The 26,536-nt window shown below is 32.1% G+C and overlaps 1 protein-coding gene across 2 annotated transcripts in view; it reads right to left on the bottom strand.

Annotated features, from left to right (window-relative positions):
- Nucleotides 1-365: 365 nt before the first annotated feature.
- LOC113402147 (neurogenic protein big brain) overlaps nt 366-26,536 on the bottom strand; it is a 70,935-nt gene continuing 44,764 nt past the window's right edge. The window contains exons 3-6 of one of the 2 annotated variants that reach the window (XM_064220716.1): nt 5,234-5,444; nt 1,828-2,198; nt 1,233-1,441; nt 366-981 (exon numbers count right to left, since the gene is read on the bottom strand). In XM_064220716.1, the coding sequence (XP_064076786.1) occupies nt 854-981; nt 1,233-1,441; nt 1,828-2,198; nt 5,234-5,444 (919 nt within the window). In that variant the 3' untranslated portion in view covers nt 366-853. The remainder of the gene's footprint in view (nt 982-1,232; nt 1,442-1,827; nt 2,199-5,233; nt 5,445-26,536) is intronic. The other variant, XM_064220720.1, reaches the window with a different exon arrangement.

Raw genomic sequence — 26,536 nt, forward strand, 5'->3', positions numbered from 1 at the left:
CTTAGATGAAATAAAAATTAAATCTGTCACAATAAATAGGTAGATTTCCCCAGTGGCTGCTTGTAGAACTAAATCAAACGATACGTGTGTAGGTGCCGTTATCTGTCATAAAATAGTTCTGCGAAATACCGCTAGGGTTACTATCATTGCCAAAAGCAAAAATGTTTTTGTGTGTCACATGTTGTATAAATATTTTTTTAAATGTTTTATAAGCCTCGAATTGAATTTCAAATAGTTAAAGATATTATACCAGTTCTACTATTATTTATAATTAAGTTTAAAAAACTTAATTTTGACTTTGGAGTATTTTCATATAAAATATTACAAAAAAATCAACTATTTGTTATTGAGTTTTAGTTACACATAATGTTGTCTTTTTAGTTACATCAAAAGTAAAATCTACTTATTATTAAGATTATATAATCACAAAAAATTGGCAATATTATAAAATTGCTCATTTTTAAACGTTTGTCGTCGTTTTATAGAATCGGTAAGTACACATACATAGAATAAAGCGCTTAAAAATGATGTGTAGAGTACGTGACCCAATTCAAGGCTTGTCACACTACCGCATTTATTGGCTCCGGCAGCCAATGTGCGCTTTAGCATAAACAAGTACCGTTCATGAAATAAACGTTCACGTCATCGAAATAACGGTGCACATTTCGAAACCGTCGGGTACGAGTTCACGTCACGAGCCACGGGATTAGTTCGGCAAGGCACGAGTTCACGTCTCGAGGCCCCGCGGCGCGCGGCACGAGTTCACGCGCACACGTCCCACGGGCGCAGGCACGCCGCCCACGAGGGCTCAGACGTCGAAGAGCAGCGCAATGTTGTGCTGCGAGGCGCGCCGCTAGTAGTGCTCGGGCGGGCGGTAGGCGCGCGCGGGCGCGAAGCTGCCGTACGCGCTGTCCTCCGACGACAGCGGCCCGCGCCGACTGCCGCCGTACACCGATTCGCGCCGCTCCTGCACCGCGGCGCCTGGTGGGAAGCAAATCGTTAGTACATTTGTGCCTCGCAGATTTCACTCTATGTATGAACCTTAGATTACAGAGTTCCTTCAAAGAATACGAGACAAAGACGAGACCGACGAGCACTAGCCCTCGAAATCGACGGCTCGAACGATCAGAAGATTCCCAAATCGAATTACGGTTTGGATGAGGTGTTTGTTACATGCGTACGTTTGTGGGTCGAGAATGAAATGAAACGACTCGAGGGGCTCATATACAGACCGGCGGGGCCGGGCCGCACGCCGTTGGGCGCGCCGTAGGCGGGCTCGCGCTGCGCGTTGTGCACGTTCTGGTTCATGGTGACGGTGTGCGCGGGCGGGCGCAGCAGCAGCGACTGCGCGCCCGCCAGCGCGGCGCCGGCCTGCGCCACGCTGGCGCCCACCGCGCCGCCCGCGACCACGCCGCTGCTCTTGCTGTACACCGACTGGGACCTGGAACGCGGCGGCTTATTACCGACTGTTTGTGGAGCTTCGTCCGATAGCGATCCATAGTAAAAATATGAGCTTGAATTACTAAAAAAGATTTAGATGCCATGCACGGTTTATATCTTTCTGTATGCACCAAGGTTCGAATTTGTATTGCAACGGAAAGTCGTCACTGACTACTGCTCTACACTATCATATATGTAATAAATGAAAATAAAGTGATCTTATTTAAAATGTAAATTAAAGTATCCATAAATTGTAGCAGATAAGATACAACAAAGCAAAAACTCTTAATTAAATAATGTATCGAGTAGACTAATGAAACTCTAAAAGCGAAAACTCTAACGTCTACTCATTCTAGGCTTGATAAGCCTTAAACCATCAATAATTACATTTGACACGTGGATCCATCAGACCTGTGGAGGGTGTGACGAGCCGGTGGTGGGGATCGACAGTAGAGAGACTTGGTTCCGGAGTACAGCGGCTCTGTTGTGTCGGGTCTAGGAGCTGCTGCAGAGCAGTAAGTCGGCGCGTGGCGGTAGTGATGATGAGAAGGAAACGCCGGCTTGTCCAGTTCGTCGAGGTCTCGTGGCGAGGAGGCACGAGAGTTGGAGTTAGCTCGCGGTCGCCGCGTGCCCCATTCGTGGAGAAGTGCGCAAGCGATGCCGCCTCCGATGCCCCCGACCCAGCAAACCCAGTGACTTTCCCAGCGAGATAGAACAAAAGATGGCCCCAAAGACCGAGCCGGGTTTAGTGACGGCATCTGAAAAGATGAAATAAAACAATTAAAAAAACAAAGACACAATTGGTGAAATGAGAAAATGGACTTATTTGTTATGTTCTTATGAATATTTAAGTTAAAGAAAATTAGTATAACAAAGGAAAGAGCGATTTATTTTGGACACGCTACACTGTTACTTAAGTTAGGTTGTTATTTTATTAAATGAATTATTGTTAAAAATGCATTTAGGAATTATGAACAAAATAACTTAAGTACCAAAGCGTAGATCTTGTTAAATTTTATTAAGCAGCTAATACGAATAAATTTTCTTAAAGATCGAAAATCTTTGCATAGCGGTATGATATTTGAATACAAAATAAAAACTTATAAAGCTCGCAAGACATTTACGGGTGGGTTCGTTTCTTTGATTAGAATCTCCGTTTTATCCACTGGGACATCTCAGAATATCTCGGATATCAGAAGACATTCGGTAAATTCATTGGCCTTTAAACTGTACGTGAATCTACATTGCAATGTAATATTCCAACCGCAATCCACTTTACTGGTCTCAGGTGCACTTGGCGTAAGATACCTCGTCGTAATAGATGGTTGCAGATCAATCGTTATTTATGGTATATTGTTACATGTCACTAATTTGCATTCGTAGCACGTTCCTCAAATGTATTATGAACATTTAGCTCAGATTGGTTCTAAACCTTGCATTTTCGAATTTATTTAAATAATTATTCTTAATGTCGATAGATACTTTTCAATTAAAATCAAAATATTATCATATCTAGTAGGCTCTTATAAACACTGGGATAGACAGATTAACGGATGTTATTGTTTCTACTGGGAAGACCCGGCAGGAAACTCGATACTTTTATTCTGATCAAATACGTAGTCATCGATATATTTTTATATAATGTATAGGTATGTTGGTTTGCTATATCTATCTATATAGCTTTTTAAAATTTAATTTTTATGGCTGTATACGTCATCATTGTTAACAGCGTGTACAACAAACTCGGCAAAGCCATCGCTTCCAATTTCAATTGTAAAGAATTCAAGCGGCTTGATTGCACTACATTCAATGTAACAAGCGAGTCAGCGTCGTAAGGCATTCACGTCTCTATACCATAGAGGACAGGAGATAAATTTAAGTAAAGGAAACTTTTCACTTTCGTACGAGAATTTGTGCAATTTTTTCACATTTATTTTGAGACGGAAATGAGCGAGCGATTTAAAAAACGTCCCCATTGAAAGGATCCCGTGCTATTTCTTCACTACGCTGACAACAATGGCGTCCTACCTGCGGGGATTTTTGCATAAAAATCATCTTCTTTTCATTTGGTAAGGATTGTTAGCTGTAATTAGGGCAGATACAACTTTGCAGCATAAAGGGGTTTCTACTGTATCTGCGGTCGAAACAATCCCTGGTAACCGCGAGAGCTCCGATAAAAGAAAATGGGTCATTTCGCTCATTTTATAATTGCAAAACTTTCTGTTGATCTTAGATTCTTAACAATACTTTTAATTTTAATATTTCAATGTTCTTTCATAGAAACAATGCAAAAAAGTAACTCAAGATTAGAAACAGTGCTTACGACCGATGTGATCGGGGGGACCGAATGATGAGTCAACCAACAATTATTATATTCCATTGTAGCTACGCTAAAATTCAATGAATATAAATACATTTGACTAACAACATTATATAAAAAAGAATATATAAAAAAATAAAGATTTCCATCGACTGTCATTTATTAGAAACATAATAATTACCCATATTATCCTTTATTTCCATGGGATATCAGATACATCAATTTGATATAGCGTCCGTTGTATATATAACTACAATAGCTCACTCACCATTCAATTCGGTGAATAATAATACAGACCAGTGTTATTATTGACGGTAGGCAATTATAGTTTCGAACTATACATATTCGTGTTTTATATTTTATTAGTAATAGATATATATATATATATATTATGTGAATAAAATGACAAAGCAAAATAAATTTATTTGTAAGAAATATATATAAAGGCGAGAGATCACCTTTGTCAGGATTAGCCATGATTTATGACTTCTAGATGCAATTGGATAACAAGATAAAACGTCAAAATCAATTTACTTCTTCAAATAAAATTAAAATCAGTGTTTAGTCCAAAAATCAAATTAATAGTCTCAATATTCACTTTATATTACAAATGAATCGAAATTAACAAAAACCATCGTAGATTACACGGAACAAAAGCGATTCGTCGTATTTGTGGTGCATTTACAATGACGGTTTCTCTTCCCAGTTGAATGCCGCTATTATGTCTGCGCTAACCATCCACACGACGCTCCGCTAGATTTTGACAGAGACGATTTTGTAGTTGTCAAATCTAGTTCCGACGTAATTCAACATATGGCACTACGCATGCGCCGTCATATATATATTATTGAATTTGGTCAATAAATCACAGATGTATTCAGGTATCCAACACAATATACAACGAAGAGCCCAAAGGAGTAGGGACGGACATTTTAAACAAATCGCAATTTCGTTCAGCGAATATTGAATAGATATGGAAGGTATCTTTTCTTGTTTGAGTTTTTGTTGGCAATACTTTGTCCAAACAGATGCGTAAAAAGCGAACATCTGCCGGTGAAGATTCTCTTCACAAAAGGCAGGTAGTGTCGCGGGTGGATACGCTTTGTGTACTGAGAATAGTAATGGAAGGACGCCATTGAGCATTCTATCTGGGTCCGCTAGGAGTCGTTTACACATACCTACATATTACATGCCTTGAAACGATAAAATTTGGAAATTGGTAAAATAAATACAATTTATTATCGACAAGTCACTGATAAAGTCCAAATTGATCAATTTTGCAAGACAAATTTTATACAGAACCAACATTTATCGAGTAAGCGAATTGTAAAAAATAATCAATACAGGGCGTAAGTATTGTTACTTATTTTATGTTATAAAAGTAAATTACTAAAGTATCATTTCAAATCGTCGACTCCTATGGGTAGTATCTGGGTATGGGTGAAGGTAAGTATATTTTAGTCGACTACTCACAGATACAAAACTCGCAGCACAGTATGCGGCACCAAGAAGCGCGGGTGCTGCACCGGTCCATCTCCTTTCCATTGCAGCGAAGTAGGCGCCAGCCACCAGTCCCGACAACAGGAGCTCAGCGCCAAGACGCTCCCATGCTGCGCCTGCTCCGGCAACACCGCCTCCAGGCAGCGACGCAGATAAACCGCCCGCGTACCCGGGAACACTTACTCTGGAAAAAAAAACGTACAAATTATAACATCACATTTATTACGATTATTTTAGGTAAAGAAACTAACATAACAAAAGCCAAAGTAAAGATGTGCGTCTATTTGTTACATAATTACGGCTAAATTGACTCCTTCGTTGGTCTAATAGCTTGATATAAGGCCTTACATAACAAGGTTTTGGGGTCATACCCTAAGTTGGTCCGATAAAAGTGCAATTAAATATGAAGACATACGCAGATACATGCATGAAGACGTATACATAAATTACAGAATTTACTACGCAGACAAAGTCGCAGGAAACAGTAAATTACATCACTGCGATACAATAATCATATTAAAACTAATGAGATATATATGTTCCTAGTTTTTTAATACGCAAGGCTATAATCTAGGAACGTCCTTACAGTCTTTATAAAGTTTGTAATTAAGATAATTTACCTATGATATATAAAATTAAAAACCTCATTGAACATATACTATGCGAACGAAATTACCGTCCTCGAGATATATTAGTGAATATACAAAAACGTTAGAAGGAAAAAAAATTTTTAGAATACTGTTGTCTTATGTACGAAAAATGCGTAAGGGTAATAAGCAAAAGGTCAGAAGCGACTAAAAATAAGTTTATTTTTATAATATAATTAATTCCGATTCATCAGTTTACTTAGCTTATTACACAATTTCTGCAATCTACACAGAAATTGATCAACAATTTCTGTGTAGATTGCAGATATCAGAATTTGCTAAATAACTTTGATAAACTTAAAACTTTAAAAATACATACCTATTATGTAACGTCTTGTGTTCAGAAGAAAATCGAAATTTGAAATAAAGATATCTATGAAATACGATAAAAAAACAAAACGGTTTATGAAAAAAATATATATATAAAAAATAGAAATATAACCAAACTTATTTCAAATTTATTTCAGTTCACTAGAGTGAAGGTTTTGACGTAATACGTACAGTTAACGAACGATATGAGGGACGCGAGCTGCACAATATAATATTCCGTTGACAGATATTACATTATAGATAAACATTATGCTCCATAAATATTTATTTATTTATAATACAACACTATTCCATTTAACTGCATATCCACTTTAATTTTACTTCGGAAGCTCGGATAGCTTCACCATTTTTCACGAATCTATACTGAATCATAAATTAGTTTAGATTTCAATCAATAATGTCATGCAATTGTAATAGGTTACGACTATTGCATGTACATGTTAATTGTTAAATGTATATGTTATATACTTTGAATATTACAAAAGAAGCACCTTGAAATTGCTTTCAAAAGAATGAGATTTATAACTTTTTTCTTCTTTGCTTCGTGTAATTGGTTTACAGAAGAAATAGTGAGCCACGGAAAGAAATGGTTCCATTACGCGTTTATTTAATTCCGTGACAAGTTTGACTTTTATGTAATTTTCTGAGAAACATTTTACACTTTTAGTCTACTTTTGTAGCAGTTTTAAGATTTATTATGGTAATTTGTATGACAATTATTAAAAACGTTGACAATGTTATGTAGAAAATTAAGTATAAATAAGCTGGATATCTATTTACTCATACACATTTCTTCCAAGGAGGAGATTTTTATTTCGTGTTAATTGAAAGTTAATGAGATAAAGCGAAATAAGTTGTGATAAATGTGTCTTTCCATAAACGAAGGGAAACGACCACGCCGTGAAAAACTCATTAAATATTCTACCTTCATTCTATACAAGCACGCCTGTTTTGGTAACTTTGTATAATAGTATGGGCCATTACTTCGAATAACATAATATATGTTAACGGAAATATGACCTATATATAGTATGGCGTAAAGTGAGATAATTAAGAATAAAAGTATTGGTATTAAGGAGGGCTTTTGTTGGTGAATACAAGTCAAATAGTTGTCACAATTGTATTCCAATCACAAGAGGACAAAAGCCAAATAAACAACATTTGACATCGAATTGACGTCATATAATTATTCAAGAAATTAAATAATCTATGATTATGAATTTGCGAAAAGATGGCGTTTTGAATGTCGACTAAACTCTCATCGGAAATTTGGAAGTAAAATTAAAGTTGATAAATGTAGTAGGTGAAATGATGTTATATTATAAATATATATTAAGCAAGAACTTTTAGTAAAATCAAATATAGCTGAGCTATTAGCAAATTGCATGGATTACACAAATCTAAGGTTTGTTTGTCTTTATTCTTTCTTCGCTTGGAATAAGGCTGTAGTAAGTATATAGGGGGCCCGAGGTCCGCGTCTTCTTATGACCAGCTTACCTATGTACCTACTACACTCTCTCTCCTCAGCCTATAAGCATTGCTTGAAGCTCCGATAATAATCCTTTATTATTTATGTGACATTATTCATAAAGCTACTCGTACATCTACTACAGGTTTACTAATATCAAGAATCATTACGACGACGTCGTTTTGGGATTTTTACGACACGGTTTGCTGGAAAGCCGTAGATGAAATTTATTTTCTATGACATAACGATTTCAATAATATAAATGTTAAAATGTAAAAAGCGACATTTAAGACGACATCGTAAGAGTACTATTGAAAAATATATTTTTTGATATATGGCATTATCTTTTAATATATATTTTTTAATTTGGATTATAATTTAATTTTAATTCATATTTGTACATATTTAAGCATTTAATGTTATTAATTCTTATGTTAATAAATTATTTTCTATGTTGTCAATTAATAATTAAAATTAATTAAATACCTATCAAAATGAAATATTAATAAAATATCCAATTAAATATTCATTTTGACACAATATCTTAAAGATGAAATGGATCAGACATTTTATATCATTCATTCATTGGAATGAGTTGCGAATAATTTTTATGTCCTATTTTATATATAACTAAAGCTGAAAGTATATAAAAGTTATCTATTTGTATATACCTATTATCTATATAGAGTCGTTATATACAAATAAATATAATATATATAAAGCCGAAGTGGATTTCCAACATTGTATTTTATAATTCACTTCGTCCTCAGTGGATTCTTCATCTCATGCATATGTGGTGCGTTGTCATATATTCAATGGATGAAAATGTGCCTTCAGTTTGGTATCAAGCCAAACAGTCAAATAAGCACCATATAATCTTCTTCTCTAAAATCTATGCCTCAAGCCCAGTATTGGGCCAGACACTCCAGGTAGTTAGTAACGTCTTCTTCCCACCAAGAATCCCTGCGGTCTAGATTTTTACAGTTACTATTTTTTTGTTAATATTTATATAACTACGTATGGACTTAATGTTAAAGCGAATGTTTTGTTTTTTTTTTTTTTATAAGATCGTTGACCTTTAAAGCGGTTAATTATTTCGATCAATAAAAAAAAATGATGTAATGAATATAGAATTTGTATGAAAGCTGGTATAATTTTCATAAGTAAATCAAAGCTTATTCGCTTCCATGAACGCCAGTAGTAATCGTGCAATGTCGTTAGTTCACAAGTTCGAGCTTTACGTACGTGCAGTCCTTTTATATCTAGTCGAGGTCAAGTAAGAGGCCTTAAGTGGACCTCTATAATTATATTGCGAACACGTGAATGTGTGAATTGTAACATCGAAACATTAGTAGAATTAAATTCCTCCTGAGCTGGAAAGCTTGGAAATTGTAACAGTTCGTGTTAAACGTACTCAAACATTTTACGAGTCAGATTTTTAGAACGTTATCATAAAAAATAGGGTTGAATCAAGTTGTTGTTATGATTGATAACCTCGCCTAATGGCTGGGTCGGGGCAGTAACAGTTATTGAATGATTTATCAAGAAAATCTCAATAATAGTTTGGATTTAACAGTTGGCAGTTACGCTCCCGTGGAAGGCACGTAAACTGTCCTGTACCCCTTCTCCATTCCCGTTTCATCGGCATGAATATGCACCTGTATTTACGTATATGCATGTCCACTATAATATCTCGCATCTGTTGCGAATAGCCACGGTGGTCAAAATCGGTCAGGAGTATCATATTTATCATAGTTTTATCAAATAGTATAAGTATAGAAGTTAGGTGGACTGTCTCTTATTCAGAATGTTTGTTTTAACATACATATACAGTATGATGTATTAACAACACGTAACATTTTTCTTAATAAACTTATCAAATTAAAAAAAAAAAGACTTTAAATTAACTTCGCTTAGAGCGACATTGATTTTTGTAAATATAGGTATTTGTTTATTTCCAATAAAATAATGTAATGTTTAAATATATATCAATACAAGTTGTAATTCATATACCGTTACCCTTTCCCATCTATACTTTCGGCGATTTCGTGATGAATCAGTGAATGGCAATCAGTAAATAATATTACCAAATAAACAGGGATTGTGTATCAGGAGTTACGTACAAAATATAGTGTAAACATCTATCAGTTGAAAGATAAAATGAGTTTTAAAACAGATCTGATAAAATCAATTGATCCGACCTTAAGTAATGTCAGCTGCTGTGTAATTATTAACAAAGCGGCCTCGACTGGTAGGACACGCAATGACTCCGAACCGTCGCCGCATCTGCCCTCTCGTCACAACCTACGGGACTCAATCATTGGGTGAATCAGCCAAGATGTTAGTCTTTAATTAATACTCGTACGAGTATCTAATATATGAAATGCAGGACAAACCAGTGTTGGTAATGGTGAGTGAGGATGAGATTTAAATAAAGGAGTGGTGTTTATTAATATAACTTAAAAGAATTTAATATAAATTAATATTATTTATTTATTTTTAATTTAGTTTTTATTACTTTAGATATTTATTTATTTATAAATTCGCAACATTTTAGCTAACCGAAAAATAAATCTTGTTTATAGGGAAGACCAGTAATAGTTGGTATAGAAACTAGTTCATCCGCTTCTACCTACTAACAATGGCTATTGAGTTCGCTATCGGATGAATGGCATCATTGTGGTACGACGGCTGCGAAGTTGCCGACCCATAAACATTTCCTTAGATCCTCGATGTGTCAAAAGATAAGATTCAAAAGAACGAAATTACCACACTTTCATTCATATCACATTTGAACATCGAGGAGAAATATTACAAACGACGTAACGCTATGTTAGGAAAAGGCAATTTTAAGAAATCTCAAAATTTATTATTCTGTAAATTAATTTTAAAAATAGTAAATGTTCAATTAAATTGATATTTTGTTTAATTTTGTTTAAAAATCATATTGCCTAGGCAAGCGTGCTACATCGTAGACCGTGTCAATATTTAACATCAGACAAGATAACGGTCAAACGCAAGCCTATTAAGGGTAAAAACCATAACATAAAATGTTTTATTATTATCCTAAGAAGCATAAACTAAATATATTAGTTTACCTTTCCTACAATTTCTTCAATTATTTAATTAACCAACACTTAAACTATATTTATTAAACAATATCGCAAGATATATTCGTCGTTAAGATAAAGCTTTCATACCGACTTGAGTGATTAAATAATGCAGTGATTACCTCCGTAGCTCGTTTATCACAGTCAATGTTACTGCAGGATCAGGTGAGTTATTGATGAAGTCAGAGCTCCGATCAAGATCAATGGTAGCTCGAGGGAAACGTCCCCATTACAACCAGAGGCCGAAAAAAATCTCCCAATTTTTCCATCAATAAAATAAAACTACACCGGACGTTCTGCGACGTTTTTCAACACACGACGCCAGGAAATGAGGTCCTTTATTTACTTTTTATAAACCGCAACCACAGACTGTATAATAATAGTACGCTAAGTCTCTACGATTCATTTTATAAAACTCGTAACGTGTATAAGACGGTCCTTTATGAGGACTATTGTACATTCATATGTTGTTTATCTCCTTTTGTCTTTAATGAAATTGGTTTATAATTTAAAAAATACTATTTGAATCCTTTTGGAAAAATAATTATATTCATTCGGTGTTAATAAATTATTTAATTTGTTTTTTTCTTACTAAATGAATCATATTGAAGTGTAATTTTTATATGTATACATATATCGTAATGAACTAAGCAATACACTTCAGTTCGTAAGATATAATTAAAATTTTGGTCGCAATCACTTTTTTAATTTATGTACTTTAAAACCAAAAAACTCAATCCTTTTTTTTTGTAATCATCTAGATTAACTTTGTTGTACACATACTAATCTAAACATAACTACAATAACAGTATCGAAATGCAAATAGCTCTTGCGCGTGAGGTTTTAAAAAAATATTTTATCCTGTTTTGCTACACTAAGCCTTTATCTAGAATCTATTTCCAATGTTTATATTTTTAGTGACCATAATTTAAAAAAAAAATTGAGAGAATAACATTTTCATAAAATAAATAAGATCAGATACCAAAAAACAAATAATATAAAATAAATAAATAAAAAGGATTCTCGGCCTCCTATTTTCCGAAGTCTAATTTTGTTCTAAGAAATGAAATAACGCATTTTATTTTACACGAGGAGTATTTCAATGGAATTTAAGCTGAGTGGCTATGAGTTCTAATTCAGATGTCGACGTTCAGACGGAGATCTTGTTATTGTCATTACCGACAAAGCAGTTACAAGTCGATTACAGTATAAAGCCCTGCAATTGACTTAATCTTTGATCTCGTGGTCTGTTCGCTGAATAAAAAATAGTGTCTTAAAAATTAAAGAAACATTTTAATTGTTGTTAAAGCAATCATTAAGCAATTAATTGAATATTAATTATTCGAGTTACGTTCATAAATTATTCATAGCGTAATTAAAATAGATATCGATAATTTGTTCATTTAGTTACAATTAATTTAAAATGTACATTCGATTCAATTCAAAACGTTCATGAAAAGATATTCACCGCAGCAAACATTTAACTCTCAAAAAAGTATGCAAAACGCTGCACCTGCGTTAGATAGCATCTAATAGCCCTCATTAGATATTCTAACATCCGTTCTAATACCTTTGTTACGAGATTATACCCCTATTTCGTGTAATTCGGAGCTTTTTTTTAAATGTTTTTGAACGGACGAAACTGTGATTAATTTAGCCGCCCTTCGTTTTTTGTCAATTTCGGGGAAAATCTGAGATTTAAACGTGAGATAAAAATAATTACCGTATACAATTTCAATGTTTACACACTGAGCTGACGATACACGTTTATATAAATGCTATAATCTTGGGTCAAAGTTATACATAATTTGCTTTCATCGTTTTATTTAAATTTTATGTAAAAACATATTGAAAGAGGTTTTATGTGCTGTAATAAAAAGATTTAAAAGTAATTTACTTTACATTCTTTATAAAACCATTATGATATACAAACGCTTTTCTTAAGTTGTCTTTGTCACGTTATCTACAGTTATCAAATATAATTATTAATATTTTAAAATATTTTTTCAGCACAACTAAAAGCCATTAAACTAAGATTTGAATTGAAAATATTTTTTTAAGAGGTGAAAAGTAGAAACTTTTGTTTAATTATTTTTTTATTCACTCATGAATTAATTTGTTATAAAAAAGTTCGTACTTGTTGTGACTACGTTTCTCAATTCACAGAAGAAACGCGTCGAGTCGTTGTTTTATTATCCAAGAGGAAAATTAAACATAAATGTATTTTTTAACAATTTTTTCCGACAAAATATATTGAAACTTAGCGAGTACATATTGGTATTCATCAAAAGTGTTCCATACGTTAATCATCCCTCAAATGTGTATGAGATGATTATGCATAATTTATGCGCTTAGGGTCAAGTGGGACAAATGTTCTATGGTAGGGTGGGCTATCTTTTATCCGTTTTGTCAATGGTCAGTAAATTGGCGAACATTGACACCTTATGTCGATGACTGGACCGAAATATCAAGAGAACAATATACGTATTAGCACGAACCTTTTTATGAGTGGGATTCATAGATTTTGGGATGACAATGCAAATAAGAGATGCAGCAAACAGAAATAAGTGACATTTGAAGCGTTATTCAGAAAATACTATTATTTCTGATATACATATATATGTACATACATACATAATATTATAGTCTTATCCGTTTTAGGTCTTCTTAATTTAGTCATTTTTATTGTTGTTTACTGTCTCCCTGCAGTATATGATAATAATATACATTTTTTTTAGGTATATAACCTTAAAACTATGCATAAATTTTGATTCGGAAAAAAAAATGAATTTAATAATTATTATCAATTAAAAAAGACACCACTAGATTTTTTTTAGTATTTAATTATGCTTTTACACAAAAAATACATTCATACATCTTTAGAGATAATATTTTACCTTGCGTTGCAAAAATATATATTCTACATAATATGAAGCGTATATACAAGCGTTTTATGTAAAAAAAAAACTATTTCGATTACACCAGTGTGCTCTAAAAGCATATTAAATTTAAATCGAATACTTCACATCTACGTATATACAACAAACATTTAAAAAACGAAGGGAATATAAAACCATATACAAAAAAAGAACTAAATTATCAATAAAAAGTAACCGAAATCGACCCCAAAATATATTAACAAGCGAACAATTACATTTAATTCAACGATGCACTTTTTAATGTATCGCAATATGCCGCCCCACGAATCGAAAGCTATCTTTTTAGGCGGTAATAAACTGTGACATTTGTTAAAAATTATAACTGAGAGGGTATCGCTCCTAAAATTCAATTGTATGAAGTGGCACTTGTTAAAGAGTATCGAATAATCGGAAACTATTATAGAATAAAACGAGCGATTATAAATGTTGTCCCTTCGCAATACGAACTATATTTCCGATGTATCTTGAAGTGATCATTGAAATGGAGCTGCGGGAAAAGTGCTCTTGTATTTTTAATGTGCAGTTGATTCTCTATTGTATCGCTTACATTGGATTTCATTAATGAATTTAATTTTTTTATAATCGCTTTGCTTATATTCAGGAAATATGTTATCAGATTCATAGAATACAATATTCTATATTATAATGAATCTACATATAATTATTTATAGGTACTAAAAAATATAGAACATTGCCATGTCTGAAAAAATACGAATTCTTTGATGGTTCTTAATTATATTTTTTACAGAGAAATTATATTTATCACATGATTATAGAAATATAGCGATTTTTTATTTAAAAAAAAATATTTATATATATACAATATATACAAAGTTTATTTTATATATTACATACATATTTCATTTACATTAAATTTTATTTATTAAATCGAAGGGATATATGGGCTGTGCCTGTTGCACATTTATTTTTACTTTAAAGTTTATAAATATAATTTACGTATTTTATCATGATATTTATACCTTTGCTACTTGTTGTAACTACAGTACATAATTATTATCCGCTCATATATCTGAAATAAAGTATAAATTCCTTATAAATAGGATTAAAATACATTAGGCAGATCCAGGCCGCTGATTTGAATTCTTAAGGCATTTGCTTTTTTTAAACGATCAATGAAAAAAAACTATATCGGTTAATAACATTATAAAATTATAATTTATCTGTGATTAATTCCGTGTATTTCGAAAAATCGGTTGACCGCTAAAAGTTTACGATCAATATTCTTACGTTGATGAGTCTTATGATTCAAATAGACTACCAATGAAATAGTAACTAATGAAATAGTCCAGATTTTTATTCTTCATTTTTACTGCTACGCTTCAAATATTTTTTTATTTCGTCCTTTTCGATTCATCTCCTGAGGCAGATATGTGCAAATGACGTAGACCAGTTGTTTTTTATTTGTAGCGTTGTAGTGCATTCTTAAAACTAGCGACTCAACCTAATTGTTTCTCATTGATCTGAATTTAAATACGTTTCGTAATAAATCACGACCAAATCACATACCATAATGCTAGCCAGCGCCCTAATCATATAATCAAACAGAAAGAAAGTAACGTTACGCAATCCTTTAATCCAGCGATTTTTTTGCAATCTATTTATTTTCAATGGGATAATGTCCTTATATAAAGACATCCCATATTTTTGGCATAAACCCTTTTTCCTAAAATAACAAGACACAGCGGGTGACGGGCGCGAACTCGTTGCCCTTTGCCCTTTGTTATGGAAACCATAAAGAAAACAAAAGTGTTTTAACCCGTAGTTAACCCTTTGCGACACATGTCCTCGCGGTGGCGCGAAACCGAGAATCGCACCGAGTAAAATCAGGGTCAATTTTGCAAAAGAAGTTGAAATGCTAACTCTTATTGCTGAACGCATAAGAGCTACTTTGTGTAGGTCGTTATATCGATGTGATTGTTGATAAAGCGACAAAAATATGCCCTCCGACTGTGGTTTTTTCTGTTTATTGTATTGTCAGAAATGGGGTTTTTATTGCGAATGTCTGTGCGGGCATTTTTCGGATTGTTAGATACATAATTCTCGCATATGGTATTGTTTGTGTGCGCTATCACGACCCGCTGTATATCTGTCGGCTGCCAAAAATAATCTGTTCCAGCATGGTTGAAATACCGGGATAGGATTTTGCGATTCGGAGATATATTTGCATATCTTGTAAAGCTATGCATTATGAAGTTATTGGGCCACTTGGAAGACATTTTGCTGTACGAAATACAGACATGAGACTGGAATTTTATATTCTTGATAAAATGTATTGGGAAGAAAATTAAAAGAATAAAACCTGTTTAAATCGATCGTATTATACCTTTTGTTGGATATGAATCGGTGCAATTTCAGAACAAAATTGGTAGACCTTTTTATTTTAGTGATCTTTTAATAATTCATAAAAATTACCCTCAAGTTAGGTCCGTTATATTGTTGAATGTAATCAAAGCGGACAACGACGTCGATTGCTTGACAAATGGCTTGGGTATCCATCACGAGTATCCGACTGGAGGGATTAACCCTTTCATCGAACCAAAACTGGAATGATCCATTCTAAAATATCATCCGAAATATTTGAGAAATGTTTCAATTCACTCTATACTCTTTACGATCTCAAAATATTCTTTTTAATTTTAATTGTGGTAATATTTGCACTTTTGCTATTTTTAAAAAGTATAGTACATATTTATGTCGGAGGTAAATATATATATTATTTTAATCAATTTAAGCAGGCAGGTCAGAAAATGTCACCTTCTTACACCGTACACCATGGGATCTAAGATGTTGTTATGTCCTTTGTGTCGGCAATTAGACTGGCTCGGCCTATAGTATTGATGTTTGGCGGTAGAATGACTAGTGAGTGGGTCGTATCCACCGGTGGATTTTTTTCTAGATAAACAAAAGAGGCCGCTTTGATTTGCGTGTTGGAAAAGGGCCAGTTTGCAGTAATGTGTTTTTGGTCGAATTTATGTTATTCATTATTCAGGGATACAATATTAATCATTGTTTACTTGCCAAGCTCGTTTGCGAAAATTGCATTAACATTCTTTCTTTTTATTTTAGTTATAATTAATTGACTCGATTAACTAGAAAACTTCGCTTAGTAAAATAATATGGGCACATTCCGTACAAAGTATTTTAGTTAGACCTATACTTAGTATGAAATTATGTGTGAGGGTTGTTTACTTATTAAATATATCAACTAAAATATAATGATATATCAACTTGTTTGTGATCTGAAAACTACAACAGATTATTGATGTTAAAGTTCAAAGAACGATTTTCAGCGCAACGTTTCGTGGGTAATATACGAGAGAAAGTATCTGGCGTTGCGCGCGACTTAACAAAAGTTGTTACTTGTATGCCATTTTAGATCCTTCTATTTGGTAGAAAGTCTAAAAAAATGACAGCCTATCAGACTTTATCACACGTGACAGAATACTTATACGCTTACAAAGCGCTTTCAGCGCTACATAAAATAAACACAATATTTTAAATATTATATATGTATATCGTTAGTACTTTGATCATTAATACAAACTATTCTATTTTAAATGAAGGTCTTTAAGATAGGACGGGTCCATGGCGAAAGTGAAATAAATATTAATCAAAGGGCTAAGCTAAGCCCGCATAAGGGAGAGAGAGTAATGACGCTCGAATCTCGTATAATTGAAACATCCTGTTTCGCCCGGAGCTCGTCAAGTCTTTATTTAAATTAATTTAAACATTCATTAACTTTAAATCTGTGCTTCTATCCCACGGACAGACAAATACATTACTTGATATGACGTTCTCGTCATTGAATTAAAGATTAAAATTTTACGTATATAACAATGTTAAGTAAATACTTAACCTATTGTATTTTATTTAGGCAGACCAAACTTCTGCTTTTATTATACAAATCTGACGACTAACAATGAATTGCTTGCCTGGATATGAACTTTTTCTTGGAGTCCATGTTGTTTGTCATTACTGATAATAAATATAAAGGCTCCCTCTAAAATTTGTATATGATGATAAACAAAATACATATCTGTAAAGCAAAAACGTAAAATCTTCGATATATTATTGCCTACTGTATAAAAAAACCCTACGTTTCTAGAAAGATAACAAAAGTGACGAATAATAAAATTATTTAAAATATTTTGGATATAAATAAGTTTAAAATAACGTTTGTTTAATAATGTTTCTAAAGAAAATTATTTATATACTTAAACGCCACAGATATCTAGAAATTTAAGTTTCATTTTAACATACAATAAATAGAGTTACTATATTTGACATTATCTAAAGATTTTGTCGTACATTTGTATTTTATGTTATCGTCTTATTTAACAAATCATAGATAGTAACCAAAGACGTAATTATCACAACTTTCGGGGAGAGGACTGATTATCCTTAACACAGGCTAGTTAATTTTAGCCTAGCTAGGATAGCCAGTACTTGACCTGTTTTTCTTTTGATGACCATATTATATTACACATTAAGTCTTTACTCATAGTGCAATCATGTAATAGTTTTATAGATGTTTTCTGTGTGTGAAATAAAATAAATTATTATTATTATTATTATTAAAGACAATGAGCTTAAGATATAGACAATTATATATAAATTTATAATATATTTATAATATATAAATTATATTATAATTTTTTTACTTTATATTTATCATTATATTGATAAAAGCACTATCATAAGATTGGCAGGCTGCATCACAAGGAAGTTTAATACAATATAGTATTAAATAACAAGAAGAATTACTGCGCTTTCAGACCGTTTGGGTGTAAAAGGCCGGTATTTAAACAAGCATTTAGCACATGTAATGCAGAAGTGCTTTTAGCGCTATTCGAGAAGATTCCTACATCGTTTGTAACTATAAAGCAAAATGTTTTAGTCTGTTGAATGTTTTAGTTTAAATATATACGGCACTATGTTATTGTTGGTACTAAAACTTCTCGCTGCAATTTTAAATATATTTACATATTAAATTTATTAACACGCACATGATAATACAATTACTTTTTAAAACTTTTTTTAAATTTAAACAAGTAAGAAAACTAATTACAAGATGAGTTAACCGTTCAGACTTCAGATTAATGGGTGACCTGTCCTTGTGCGGCACATGTTCAAAATGGTTACATGAGCACGTACACTGACTTCGATGATTTATTTACATTATATTATAATTGAGTTACGAACAACTCGAAAACATGATTTACGATCAAGCTAAAATTATGAATAACTTTTGCTATTTGTAGATGTAACGAAGAAAGATTTTCTATTTATAAAATAAAAATGTTACGAAAACAAGTATTTTTAAGGTTAAATAAATTTTCCTCTTTTAGTAGATGTAATTCTAGGTATTGAATTCATTATTCCTATTTATCATTCATAATATATATATATATAGTTCATTAAAAACTTCCAAATGATCGAATTAAAGTATAGCAAAAACTAATATAAGTAATGAAAAATATGCTAACTGGATACTTAGAAAAATAACTTATATTTTGGATATAGCCCAAAACAATAAAAAATATTGCATATATCCAGCTTATTTACTGAAATTAGGAAAAAAGTAAAAATTAACCAGCGTGGTAAGTGTTGGAATAAAAGTTGAAGTGTAAAAATATTCTTACAGCTTTAAAACTTCAACAACATAATATAAAATATGGATAAAGGAGGTCCAATAAATTTTAAACTTTGTGACGCTGGGGCTTCATAAATACAATGTTTCAAGTTTCGTCTCTTTGTTGAGTTTGCTACTAGTATTATGTTCTACGAAGTATTCATGAAAATACTCATCACATTATTTCAATATCATTATTGTCAAACGGTTTGCTTGTAGGAAATAAATATATGTAAAAACGTAGTTAACTCACCCTTATGGTGAGTGTGAGTCGCAGTCAGCGAGTGAAGGTTAATAGAGTTTCATATTTTCAAGTTTTCTTTTATTTTCGAGTCGAGTACTGGCTAAAACTTGTGGATATTAACCGAAGGATATCCGCACGTTTTGGATTAAATTCTGCCACTTGAATGTTCACATGCCAGCAAAAAAATAGCGAGGAGGAGTACTTTACCCAGCAGCGGGAAATATACTGGGTCCCAAAGGCATTTATTTTATAATTCCCGATCATAACTCTTTGGGAACATTGTAATACGTGAGTGCGATGATAATAAATATATTTTTTAATTAAGTCAAATTGAAAACACCCAATCAATTTTTATTCAGTTTTATATAGTCGTCTTATTTTATAATTCATAACCAACGTGTGTAATACAGAGTAAAGCTCCGAATAACAATTATGCATAAATTGCTCAACGGTACACGGTCTTGTCTAGCGATGTAAAATACACATGTTCGATCCTGATTACTTATACTAATGTCGTATCCACATCTAAGCCTGACACAAACTAGGAAATAATAACACTAGCTTGACGAAGTAATCAATTATTTATGCGTCTTACATTCGTATTTCTAAGTTAACCGACTTGAGGCTTTCCGTTCGTTCACATACCTTCGAAATGATATTATGGGTATCCTACGCTGCATTTGCCGATCAGTGATTTCAACTCTAGGACTCGTCTACTCCACTGCGGTCATCGGTTCTTCGACATACTTGGCCAGCTCACTGCCTCTTCAGTCTGCTAATCACGCTATAATATCCATCTTAATAATATCTCCCTTGGATTAAATTGCCATCGACGTATGTTGCACACATACATACATATTAATTGAATGTTGTAAAGTAATGACATAGAACATGAGCAATAGCGGTTTACTCAACAAACAACTCGTAATTGGATTAGGCGTAACCAAATAAACTCTCTCGTGACTCTCGAGTAGACTTGTACAAGACGCTAATGAAGTTACCGTTGCAGTTCAATCATGTTAGAAAATTACATTCAAGTGTTATATTGAGGTTGATAATTAATTAGACGTTGTTTATCTTGTTTCAACATTTTGATTAGCAATAGGGGGTTGGCCTTCGTCTTGATGGTACAGCAAATTCATCAATTATTTTACCGCCAAAGAAGTTAGTTCTGTTGTTCTGAAGGGTGAACACAGTATAATTACATAAGGGATATAACATCTTAGATCCCATTGTTTACGTGTCATTAACGGTGAGGATTGGTCTATATTTAATAGTATCAATTTATATAATGGAGGCTATTTAGCATCCAAATGCCCAATCGCCCGAAAAGTTGGTACGGAAATAAAAATAAGAAACTAACATAAAAATTGCCTTAAATATGAAAAATAACAGTGACCAATTGAAATTGAGAACTTAACGATACCAACGAATTTGATATGAGACCACCTCCGAGCTATACTCAACCCTACGCAAAAAGAATAATCGTATTGGGTTTATAAACAAAAAAGTTATCCCCGAGCTTACAGACGAGTTGGAAATCTCCTCTTTTTTTTAAGTCGATTAATAAAAAACAAAATATATTTTTTGTAAACAAAGTTTGGTGAACCGTAACTCGATGTCGAAATAATTAGTTTATAGATGGCAATCAATCCGGACGAATAGATCGCAATTTTACTCTTAAAACAGTACCAATTATTTTGATTTTGATTTTATTTTTTCGTAAATTTGTTTTATTGTTTTTTAATTTAATAATGCAAGGTAAGTTTTATCGCAGATAAATAATATAGAAGAATTTTGAAAACATTCTTGTAAAGAAATCTGTACTGAATTTTAATTGTACTAGAGTTTAAGATGGACATGAATACTTTTTTAATTATTTAGTGAAGTTTATATTAGCGATAGTTTTTTTAAATCAAGCTTGAATGGCTAGAAATATTCTACTAAAGTATTTTATGAATATGTTTATCATGATTCCTTTGACATAAAACATATTTGACAAAAATTTAATATAACAAAAAATATTTTGGCACTAAGTACTATTACTAAAAGGATGTTGAACGATGGATTATTAAAAGGTAAGATAAAAGGATTTTAGTTGAATTTAGTTAGTAGTTCCTATTATTTCTTCGAATATATTTTAGTGTAGCAGTTTTCTTAATTCAATTCAATTATTTACGGACTTATTAATGTAGTGTGAGAATGTTTTAATTGTAGATACATAACCGTCTTGATTAAATAAGTAACAGCTTCTAATTGACTCAAATCTAGGCAAGATATTTAGAATAAAATATTATAAAATTTTAATATAAATTCATCACGATAAATAATAACGAGAACAATTTAAAAAAATAGTTTGGACGTGCAATACCTATCAACTGGGCGCTATAATTGCTTTTATCCGGGCTCAGGATATCGGTAATTACATTTTTCATACAAAATAAGCGGAAAATAATCTAGGAGTTGTTCAAAAATGTATCTGCTTTTTCAATAGCGCCTACGTAATCACAATTAGGTATCAATAATGTTTTATTAAAATAAAAAGTCCGTAAAGTCCTTTTTGTTTTATAAAGCTGATTTTAATATTGTTAAATCATTATTTTGTTATTTTGAAAACCATTGCAATTTGTATTTATAATACCATTGCAATATATATAAAGAATAATCGCGGCACATAAAAGTATTAAATTATATTAATATATTTTTACGGTAATTATTTCATAATTTTAAATTTTAATAAAATTTTGTATAATTAATTTCACGTGTATTATTAAATGAATTTGGTTCATAAATGTTAATGTATTGATTTGTTTGTAGGAATAATGTGCTTCGTAATACATCTTGACGCCATTTTAATACCGGAAGAGGATAAAATAATTATAATTGTGGTTGCTAGTTGATATTTTTAAGACAGCAATCGTTGATCTGCGCTCCAGAAAACATCGAATAAAATGAAGCAGTGTTGCTTATATTATTGAGTTTTTCTTGGATTTCATATTTTATTTTATTTGAAAATTTAAAAATATCAATAATATATACATATATATTTTTATGAAATAGGTAGACGGTCACACCAATATGCCACTTAATAGTAAGTGGTCACTACCACCCATAGACATCACTACATCTTTTCACATTCTTTACATCTCCAATGCGCCAACAGCCTTGGAAACTATATCCCTTACTTACACTGGCTCACTCACCCTTCAAGCCGGCAGCCAACAATACAAAGTATAACTGTATGGCGGTAGAATATAATGATTGGGTACCTAACAAGATCCGATATATGCAAGTATTCGCCTCCGAGCACGAGATGAAATATAAACCCAAAATTTAGTTGTGCTTGTTCGGGTTCGTACCTGTAATCTTCGCTCGAGATTCATTTGTTCTAGCTTGGTCCATCTCGGGTATACTACTATATTCTACTTAACGGCAGACACTTATAGACACACATTTCACGAAACAAACATTTCAATAACTGATTGTCGTTGTCTTAATGATTTTCCGGTTGTTTTATATTTATAATTGATTTATGTTTCAATAAATTAATACATCTACAAATCAGTGTTGTCTTATAATACTAATTAACAATTATCGCGCACTGATCCGAACTATGCGATGTTAATAACTGATGTCGGTATGATGTATATTCATGAATAATAACTAACTTCATTACGAGATGTATATTGTACTGTACTAGCTGCTCCCCGCAGTTTCACGCGCAATAATCATTACAGCTCCGCCTTCGTATGTCTCAGATATTATACCGTCTAAAACATTTCACAATAAAATTTAATTATATATAATATAATTATTTAAAATATCTTTGTAATATTAGATTTCCCCAATGAACCATGAACCAGCCAGCAACGTAAATAGGACGTGATGTTTCTATCTCGGATTATTTTTTAATTGAAAGTGTACTTCTCTCAATATTATGTTACTAACTGGCTGATTTATTGTACTCAAACCTTATTTTAAAGGAAAAGAAATAAAACCTTTGCAGAATGTTAACATTATTGTATCAAGAATACATGCAAAACACGTTTGTGTGATATTAATGATAATAATTTTAGCACTTAATAAAATATGCACTCACTCCATTAGTGTACTACCGTAAGTCGGCTTAGCATTGCAGGAATTAGTTACGAAGGTGCTTAGAAAACAGCACAGCAGTCAGAAGAAGTCAATTCAAAACTCACTTATCAGCAGTGTATTTTGTCACACGTGCGTCTAAAATGAGTGTAAATCGTTCCATCAATACTTAATAAGAAACCAATAATACAATGTAAGCAATTAATAGAATCTAGAATTGTATTAAACTTGTGAATAGCAAAGTTCCAAGTAACTATGTAAAAGTTAGTTCGAGAGCTCGGTACTCGACCGCACGATTCAAGTGAACGCCTTCGTAAACGTTACATCGGTTAGGTACTCTTTATAAATTACATTGCTTTTACGTGAAAGACAATAGCGCGTTAGTTTCAATGCAAAATACGCATTTAAGTAAAATATGTTTGAACTCACTATATAAAAATATACATATAAATATATTTATCACATATTTGATTTTTAAAGACTAAGGATTGAATAATCATAGTATTTTTGAAGCAATATGGCTTTTAGTGTGATTATTGTAAAATATATATTTTTTTTAGTAAAACTTCTTGATAAGTAACTTCTCAAACTGTAAAAGGTTTTTCTGTTGTCACGTGCTGATGCACAATTTTTTTTTTCATGTTGATACAGATAATCAATACGACTGAATTTAAATATGTATATAATTTCGTTCAGTTTCAAATTAATTATAATTAGCTTATAAGTAAAATCAATATATATTTTAACAGTATTCATCAGAATTCAATGTGAGAATTGAGTGCATGTTAAACATACGCCATGTTTACTAAAATATTGAAAAATTCTTGATATAATCCCGTTTTTGTTATATGAAGAAATATATTCAAAGGGCTTCCCGGAAAAGCTATTCTTATTGTTATGTTACAAACCAAAACGGAATAATTAATTCCCTTATTATACAAGGAGGTTTTCTATTTTTTATTGAGTTACAAAATAATAATAATTATCTGTGCTTGAGAATGCGATATGGTTAAAAATAACTTAAAATCTAACATAATTGGATACACCCGGCAACTTTTTATTCTACCGCCTGCAGCTAATACTTTTTTGTCATTCGAAGGGACGGTTATTTAAGAATATGAACAAAAACTGTGAGTCTTAATATCCAACAGGACAAATGACGCTCTCGTAGATAGCAAGTGGTGATATAATGACGATTATACATAAAAAAATATACTTTTGACACGATACCTATTTCAATTTGAAATTTTAAGTTGCCCTACTTTTTTAAAGGTATTTTTTCATTTTTAGTTTTAATATTTGAGTTTTCTAACCTGTTCCGATAAATTCTCATTTGACTGTTCCCATACTCAATACGAAAAGGTCACTTTTTCTAAAATGTTTGACTGTCAAGAGCGTTTGAATAAAACGGAAGACGAAAGATGTCATCCTCTCTCTATTTCCCTTGAGGTAAATATAATCTGAGTATGTGTTCAGCTTTAATGTATAAACTTAAAATTAATTTAAGTTTAACTTTAAATTAATTTTATATTCAACCAGCAGGTTTTAGTTTCGCTCGAATATAAAAAAAATCTGAAATAAAAAAATATATATAATTTCGTAATTGGGATAAATAATTTTATTTTAATAATCATAATTTTAACGTAAGTATGAGTCGAGATGGCCTAGTAGTTAGAATACGTGTATCGAAAATGATACTGCAGGTTCAAACCCGAGTAAGCACAACCAACATGATTCTTCAGATTTTAGGTTATGTTTTGAATTAAAGTATACGTCATGTGTATCCAAATACGCACTGAGTAGCGTGGGATAATGCGCCTCAAAAACCTTCTTAAAAGGATAGCCCAGCAGTGGGATATGCAGCCTATAAATGTCCCACTTACTTTTTTAAATTAGGATAAAGTATTTTTTTATTTATGAATGTGTCACTACACGTGAGATGCTCGGTGACCTAAAAACATTGTGTCGCTTGACATTGATCTGAACGTGTGCTTTTAGAGATTACAGTTGTACGTAATGCTAATATGATTTTTTTTTTTCAAGTAGCGACATTCAATTAACTTAGATACGTAACGAACCAGAAAATTCCACTTACCATCAGGTGGTCAGTCATAATTATCATATATGGTCTACACGGAATATAAAAAAAAATAATTATGGGTTACATGTACCCGTCACAGTCACCATTAGAAAACTTTATAAAAAATCTCGTAATTTTAGCTTCCCGTATACGGAAATGTGCTTTCCGAATAAATATTAGTATTATAAAAAATAATGTGCTTATAATAAAGTAATTATTTAGAACATGTACATGAATGAGCTCTAACAGTATGAGATAATAACAATAAGATACAAACGTCATATTATCACGAATGAAACGCAATTATATGAACGAAATGACTCAAAAAATTTTTACAAATGGTACTTAACAGATTATTATTATATTTATGTGAATTAAAGCAAAACATACACATCCTAATTATGTTAAACTACCTACTACACACTAGCACAATATGAATGTTCCGTATAAAGTCATACTGACATTTTTGTCACGACCATAGACATAAGCAGAGTAAAAAGTGCTAATGAGAATTAATTCATTTTGTATCTGTGAAACATATCCATGCAAATATTGCTGTTTAGCGGTAGAATAATAATTGAAAATAGGTACGAGTTTGCATGAAGCTCTATCAACTATTTATGTTATAATAAGATATGGCATAATGTTATATAAGAACGTCTCAAAGCGCGATACGTCACAATAAAAGACGATAAGAGTCTTTACATGTA

Source organism: Vanessa tameamea, chromosome 2, assembly GCF_037043105.1.
Source record: "Vanessa tameamea isolate UH-Manoa-2023 chromosome 2, ilVanTame1 primary haplotype, whole genome shotgun sequence".
NCBI lineage: Eukaryota > Metazoa > Arthropoda > Insecta > Lepidoptera > Nymphalidae > Vanessa > Vanessa tameamea.